The sequence below is a fragment of the Eurypyga helias genome, unplaced genomic scaffold (assembly GCF_000690775.1).
Source record: "Eurypyga helias isolate BGI_N326 unplaced genomic scaffold, ASM69077v1 scaffold13504, whole genome shotgun sequence".
NCBI classification, from domain to species: Eukaryota; Metazoa; Chordata; class Aves; order Eurypygiformes; family Eurypygidae; genus Eurypyga; species Eurypyga helias.
The window spans coordinates 115,603-123,569 of record NW_010248321.1 but is presented as its reverse complement, the minus strand read 5'-3'; the positions used below and the strand labels follow the sequence as shown (position 1 = coordinate 123,569).

Below are 7,967 nucleotides of genomic sequence, written 5' to 3'. Positions count from 1 at the left end.
CCCCCCACCCCCCCACTACTCTGGATTGAATACTATTAACATTGTCATAAGAATTCTGCGATCATGGGGATTCCAGAAAAGGTTTCTATAACCCTGAGGTCAGAATTTGAGATTTTGCAAGGTTATGTGGCTGCATCTAGTGGCAGTACAGCTGAACTGCAGCACCGTTTACTGCAGCTGATACTTCAGTTTGGCTGTGTACGCATACATAGACATACACACACACATATTTCTGTCTGCATGTACACATCCATCTATAAAAATAAAGCTCTTCAGCATGTTGTCATGCTAAACAGCTGCAATTGTTCATTCTGAATTAAATTTTATTGTTTGAAAAACAGAGACATTTAATTACAGCAAATAGTGTCGGTGGCAGGAACACAGTGGCATTTATCTTCTGGGGCTGACTGAAGGAACACAAATCGTTTAACATGATTTCGTCCTAGTTGTTAAATCTACCAGGTAGTGAACTGAGCTATTTTGAAGTAGTTTAGTAATATACATAAGGCATGTATATGTGAAGCTAATGCAAAACAATGAGCAATCGAGCAAGAATTAAAATCAATTTCAAATGATCGCTCATAACCCTTCATCTGAATTGGACAGATGATCTGCATTTTCTGAAAGGGAGGAAAGGATCAGGGTTTTCTGGGTGTAAGAGGTGAATGGATTATCTGTTTAGCAGAACTTTCAAGCTAATAAAGACACAGACATAGTATATTACTTCCGTGGCAGTGTCATCTGGCACTCTGGTTTGGTTAATTAAAAAGCAATGCAAGATGGGTCGAAGGTAGCATTCAGGTGGCTTTCTCTGGTGTGCTTTTAAAATGAAAATTGCCATGGAAGACTGCTAACATTTGTTTTTTCTCCTTTTTAATCTCTTTCTGGGGCAAAACTACTCACCTCATTTCTCCAGAGGCTGAAGTGAGCTCTCGTATGGAGAATGCTCAAACCAGTAAACCCAGACAATCAGATGTGGACCAGATGAATAAGGTACAGTGACTAATTTGCATTTTCACTACTTTCTTTTTCATTGGTGGCCTTTTCCCTTTTTAGTGAAGTAGTGAGGTGTAAATGTGAGAGACTATCGCACACAACTATAGGTGTTTTTTACTACTGACCCATACATCTGTGTAGGTATTCATAGCTATATAATATATACACATAGAATTGATTCATATAGCTATAGTAGTTTGAGAGGCTAAAGACTACAGGATAGTTTTTGCTCAATGTCTTAGTTTGGTCCTTACTAAGAGAGCTGTAAGCCAGCTGGCTTGCAGCGAATTCCAAGGTTTGCATATGCAGTGGCTTTCTGAACTGAACTGTGATTTTTCCTCTGCCTATACAGAGGCTTGAGTGTGACACCTTTAGAATGAGTAAGCCAAGCTCTTTACAGTCCTAAGTATTTTATCCCACTACTGAGCTGCAGATCTGACTGTGCTTAGCTTTTTGCAGGACGGAGGCTGAAAACAGGCTGAGAGGTTTGAAAGAAGCTTAAACCTAGTTAGGGGTACATGTATCTGAGAAAACAAATCACAGTAATGAAGCTTTTTCAAGTAATAAAGAAAAAGGAGAGACGAGTGGAAGCAAAACAAAGAGCTGTAGGGGTTGTTTCCCCAGCACATTTTGGTTGCCACACAATTAAATCAGTTTGTTTTCTTCAGACATGGGTCTCCTGGGAGAGCTATGACAGCACTGGCCCCTCTGGTGCACGCTCTTGCGTTATGGGCTGTGGTCATGGCTTCAGAGCCCACCCAGCCAGATCAAGGCTCCCTGTATTCCCAGTTTTCTTTATGCTGACACTTCTGGGAACTCAGGCAGAGCAGCAGGAATGTAGCTGTTCTATACAAACAGTGCAGCTGAGTTTCTTGCCCTGCATGTTTATGGTGACCTTGGTTGACAGAGGCATTTTATATGAGTATCGAGTCACTGTCTATGTTGCTTGTGTATAATTTGGTGTTCCCTCTGTCTTGGTTCTAATTCCAGGGCGTTGAATACATTCCTGGTGTTGAGAAAGTGGCAGGAGATGCCACAGAAAAACAAGATGACACAGCAGCAGCAGGGACTCTAAACTCACAGGGCCCTGAACAAGAGGACTTAAAACAAGGTGCAGGCAATACTCAGCAATGCAAAGGATTCCGAAAAAGAGCAAGCCCTGGGGGCTTAGTTGGAGACAAGGCCACCAAACAAATTAGAATTGTACCATAATCACACTTTCAAAAATCAGCAAAATCTCAGTGTGGTCTTAAAAACTGTAATTGACTGTTCATAATTTGTGACGCTGGAGAGATTTCTTCAGGTAAGATAGAAATTTTGCAAGAGACGTTCTCCATCTTGTGCTGTGTTTTAAATAAAGCTTTTGTTTGCTAATTGTCCTTTTCTTGTTCTTCTCACCAAGTAATTAAGTAGTAGTTGAGCCTCATTATTTCCTTGCTCTGAAAAGATTTTATTGGATTGCATGAGATGTCCAAAAGGGAATAATTGGAAGGCTTGTAGATACTGATGTAAGAAGGTATTTCTATGGAAACCACATCCTGCATTATGGAAGAGGGATACCGCAACACCCGTTGGTATCAGAATGACAGCTGTAACCTTCCTTTCAAAGTGAACAATTGATCTTGAATTGCTTTCATTTGAGTTTTTCTAGCAGAAATATCTGCCTCAAACCCTGTGGTGGACAGGATGGCATAAAACTCCATTAATGCCAAAAAGGTTTGGTACAGCAGAGTGAGTAGTCTACAGGTCTTAAACTGCTGGTAAATTCAAGCACTGTGATCACGTTGTATGTAAGTTCAGGGTGTAGAACTTGGTATAGAATATATACTGTGTTTTATTTCCTGTAGGCTCTTTCCTAATGTTTTGCATTTAATTAACTTGGAAATATAACATGTTTCACTAGATTACTCATGTCTTGGTAAAGAAATTATGTTCTATCACCACCAGCTGGTCCTGTATTAGATTTTTTTTTTTTTTTTTTTAGTGAGGAATTCTAAACCTTGAATGTTGTATTAATGATTACAGCTGGAACTCCTAACGATCTGATCCAGTGGCAGAGAAGGCTTTGCAAAGAGGTAGGCTCAGTGGTGAACAGCAGTAGGGTCTTGATGAACCTGAATAGATCCAGAAGCCTGTAATTCTTATATGGGTGCCTTGGAACAAGGAGAGGTTTTCTTTCCAGCAGCTCATCCAGCATTGCATTTCCAGGGAGACGGTTCTGTAGGCTGGCATTGTAGGTACACTGTAGGGATGTATATTTTTCCCCCTGTATAATTTCTCACACATAGTCCTGTCACCCTGTTTTTCCTTAAGGTCATGATTTAGCATGGCATTTATTCATGTATCCAAGTAACTCCTCCCCTGTTGAGCCACTCAGTAAACCATATGCCTGAGACACATCGAAATCAGACCTTTCTAGGCATGTCTTTAAAAAAGAGAAAGCTATAATTGGAACTTACAAGTTTTTGCCAAGAGAATTAAAACACTGAATTATGTGCCAGCCTTAATCATGTTGCTATGGTTCTCTTGTCTCAAAAAGAATGCATTTAGGACTAACTTTATAATCCGTTGGTCTTCAGGTTGTTGTTGTTGGTTCATCAAAAAGTGAAGGGTGTGCCATAGGCTGCTAGAAAATGTGTGTCCTCCTGTGCAGCAGCCTACTTTCTTACTTAATGTATGGTTAAATACATACCTCTTTTCCTTTTTAAAATTTTATTCTTTATATTTGTGAAGTGTTGCAACAGCATTTGCTCCTAAATATGATAGAAAATGATTATACCTCTCCTCATGAAAGCTGATTCTGGAGTTGGGCTAGCCTAGCAAACCAGCCTCATGTCTAGTTTGCACATAACAGCCCATTTTGTAATTGTCAAGGTAAGGTAAACTGGAGTTGTTCCAGCAAGTGGGGACTATTAAGAAGTTTAATCTAATTTAAGTATTTCAAGAAAATTTATCTAAGAAGGCCCCAGGGAACTCTATATGAATTTGTATTAGAATACAGAAGATAGAATGGGCAGACACTTAATTTGATTAAATTCATTCTGTATCTAGGAACACTGTGAGTCAAAATAAAACCCAGCAATTTTTCAGTATCCCCAGACTGAATTGCTGTTTCACTTCTTATCCAGTGATCCACTGGGTGCATTAACAGCCACTTCACTGGCTGCTCTCACAGAAAAGTTGCTTCTTTGTGTAACTTTTGTCCTCCTCGATTATGTTTGGCTTTTTGTTTTCTGAGTAATGCTTTTTCAGCAAAAACACTCATGATGGCGACTGAGCATATTACAAAATTGAGGAAAGGTGCATTTGATGAGATGGTATTGGCAGATGGCTTGGTACTTTCTAATCAAAGAGAGTGATCACATCATTCTTCTCATCAAAACTTGTGATGATTAGGGACGTTCTACATTCAGTTCATCTGCCCTGCCTGGCAAATGAAACACACCGAGCAGAAACAGTAGAGTAAGAGGGTACAGGCATTTGCCCATTATCTACATCCAGTAAAGAGCCAGCACCAGGAGTTGAGGTCCTACTTAACAATACTAAACCCCAGGGCTACAGGTTGCAGTAAGACACAGGCTTGCTCCATAGTATTTCAGAAATGCCAATGTACAGAGTAATTAGTCTGTATACTGATTTGTTTTGGTTTTGTTTGTTTGTGTCTTGTTTTGTTATATTAGTGCTTTAAGGTATCTGATTAATTTAGAAGCTTGGACCTGCAGCTCGTTCTTGGCACTCTGAAGTGCTTCTTAGTGAGATCACAAGAATCCTAGCAGGGTCTGAAGCAGAAAAAGATCCAATATCTTCACCATCTTAATAGAACATAATAGAATAATAAAAAAAAAAAAAAACCAACAGCACAAAAATCTTTTTCTCACTGTGGAATTTTATTTATTTAAAAGAAAACTGCATTTACTCAAGGATAGGATGGTTTCAGAGTGCTGGAAAAGTTCACAAAGGCTTGAAAGAGCATTCCAATTTTTGGAGTTCAGTTTTCAAAACCTTGGATTTAATCTCTCTCTGAATCTACACTGGTGGTTGTGGCTTGACATGATGGTATTTCTGCTGAGGAGACAAGGAGGTAAGAGATGGCAGGGCTGCTGAAAGGAACTTGTACCTATTGTTCATAAGCATAGACACTTAAGTCTGGCCTACGAGTAAGATGTCAGACATCAACACTGGTGTTAGCAGTCTGGGTGGGTGTGTGCCAACGAAGTGAAGTATTTGAATCACTCTCAAGAAAAGTAAGCATATGGATTTTAAGGCTAGAAATTTCATTACGTTAATTTGGCATGATGCTTCACATAATGTAAGCCAGACAATTTCATACATGGTTGCTGTATCAAAAATCATTGGTGTTGGTTGGAAAAACCCAGTTTTCAGAAAGATTGTTTTGATTTGGCAGTTTGGATTTTCAGATGTATTGCAGTGGGAAATCTGCCATGTTCCTTGTCAAGTTGATGTAAAATTTCGTGTTTACAAGTGCACCCGATTTTTTCAGTCTGAATTCATTTTGGTTTAGTTGCCTATGATGGCATTTGCCTTTTTTTTTTTAATTCTGAACTGTGGTCCTGGTACTATCAAGATTTTTTCAATGTGGGGATGGATACCTTGTGGTCCGGTCACGACGTCGGTGAACAGCACTGATTTTTTGATCTGTCTCTGTGAGGCAGATTTTCCTGACCTTGATTCATTCTTCTTGTCCTTTCAGAGAGATTTTCAATTTTTCTAATTCCTTTTAGAGGCCTAAACGTCATCAGGGACCCAGTTACTGTTACAATCATGCCAACCGGTATGGGTTAGTCATTTTTTGGCTGCTGTGACCTGTGGTTGTAAATCATCGCAGGATTCTTTGGTACTTGTGGGTGTATTAATGGTGAACATGCACTGTAAAACTAGAAGACATGCTGGAATTAAGAGCTGTCTTGTTTAATGTGTTGTCTTTAATGGCCACAATGGCTGCAGCATATTACTGAAAATGTGGAGTCGATCCAGCGTCATCTTTGTTATTACCACGAGATGGCACCCTTACATAGCTTAACTTTGTCGTCATCTCCTGGGCGCTTGAGACGGTGCCCAAGATTTAAACACATCACTGGCTGCCTTGACTTCTTCAGCGGAAGGTCATGGTGGGGTAAAGCTTGTCCTGTGCTTGCCATTCAGTCTCGTCCTGTCTGTAGAGTTTGCCTCGAGTGGGCCTGGGTTGATGTTTTCAAGTATTTGTGAAGCCAGTGTGAAGTCAGAGTAGCACAAAGTGTGAATTGCACCCGGATTGTGTCCTTTCCTACTCTTGTCTCATCAGGAAGCCTGGGTGGGACTTCTGCATGTTGTATTTCATGGTTTCCCAGCACGAGGTGATTCTGTCTCAATTGTTTGACAGATAACTTTGAGCATCTAATTTTCCATGTTTGTCCCTTCTCTGTCCACTATATATTTTGCATCAGAGTACTACTGAGCACTTTCTTTGACTTTTTTGTGTCATAACAGCTGCCACGTAGTATGCTGTTGATATTCACAACATTAGACAAGCAAGGATGGACTATATTTGCTCTAAAGGCTAAGTTTCTTCTTTGCTACTGTGTTTTATATGTGACCATTCCAAAGGATAAAAGAGCAGATTAAGTAAGCAGATGATTTAATCTAATTTTTATTTTTAAATTTTCAGGAAATGTTTAATGTTTAGTTTAATTGATATAATAAAACTTAAGTGCAAAGATAAAGTTGGACATTAAAGGCAGCTCTCCATTCTAATCAAAGATGATAATGCAAACATTTCAAAGCAAGTCATTCTCTGTTCTTTCACTTGCTCTTTAAAAGCCCGATGCTAGCTCTATTTTTGGGGTGGTTTCCCACTTCTCCAGGCCTGCAATATCATACTCCATGATTAGTGTGGTATGATACATCTGTCTGCTAAATGGTAGGAACTCTGTGTAACTCTTAGTTTATCACAGCAGTAACTTGGGCCAATATCCTTCCCTCCCCTCTCTCTGTCGTTAATATATTATGGGTCTGTTTGGACATTTGTGGACTGCTCTTGAAGGTTCTGCAAGAAGCCACCTTATAGAAACTTCTGATGCTTTCTTTCTGCCATGGTTTTTATGGAAAATTTTTACAGGTTTAGAAATACGAATGAACAAATGAAACACTTCTAAATAACCAATTTTCACTCCTGTTACTTGATTGTGAGAGGTGAACCATCTGAAAGATTGCCTTCTAAGTAGGTGCCAAAGTAGGAAAAAAACAGTTAAAACTTGTCTGGACTCATTAGTCTGAAAAACAGACTAACTTGGCACCTGTGCATTGACTGTGTCCAAGCAAAGGCTCAGTGACGTCCTTAGACCTGCTCCCCAGCTGACGTCATTGGGATTGATTCGGTCCGAGTGACCCATGTTCCTAAAGAAAGCCTTGACAGGTCAGTAAACCACAGCAGTTGATTTGGAGTCATTTAAGGGTGTTCAAATCCACATTTTGGTGTCATTTCCTGCGGACGAAGGAGCGACAGTCTAAACTTCAGTACCTAGCTGGATCCTCCTGACCATTTGCATATCAAGGATGTTGCAGAAAAAGACAAAATTAACATGTCCAAATAGAATTTCTGCATTGTCAAATTAATTGCTCAGCTGCATAAACCAAGAGTGCATCCAGCTATACTTAGCTGTTTGGCATTGACTTAGGCCTTCCTTTACATGTTTCTTGTTACGGATGAGCATACAATAAAATTTAAGTACACAGGAGACAAAATTAGGAGTTTGTAATTAGCCTGCTTTTCAATTTGTTTCCTCTTGCAATCCAGCTTGATGGTGAAGTCTCAGTTTAATCTTCTCTATTTGCCTTAGACTTTATCCTTGCTTTATTGAATTTTTGTATCTTGAAGGTTGTTGGGGTTTTTTTTTTTGGTGGTGTTTTTTTGAAGAAATCTTTTTGGTTTTAATTTAAACTGAAAGCTCCATTTTTGGAAGATCAATAAACTC

The 7,967-nt window shown here is 39.4% G+C and overlaps 1 protein-coding gene across 1 annotated transcript in view; it reads left to right on the top strand.

Annotated features, from left to right (window-relative positions):
- FAM169B (family with sequence similarity 169, member B) overlaps positions 1–2,208 on the top strand; it is a gene marked incomplete at its 5' end in the record, with an annotated part of 26,027 nt that extends 23,819 nt beyond the window's left edge. Inside the window, 2 exons of the mRNA XM_010151012.1 lie at positions 917–993; positions 1,987–2,208. Of these exons, the coding sequence (XP_010149314.1) occupies positions 917–993; positions 1,987–2,208 (299 nt within the window). The remainder of the gene's footprint in view (positions 1–916; positions 994–1,986) is intronic.
- Positions 2,209–7,967: the final 5,759 nt, after the last annotated feature.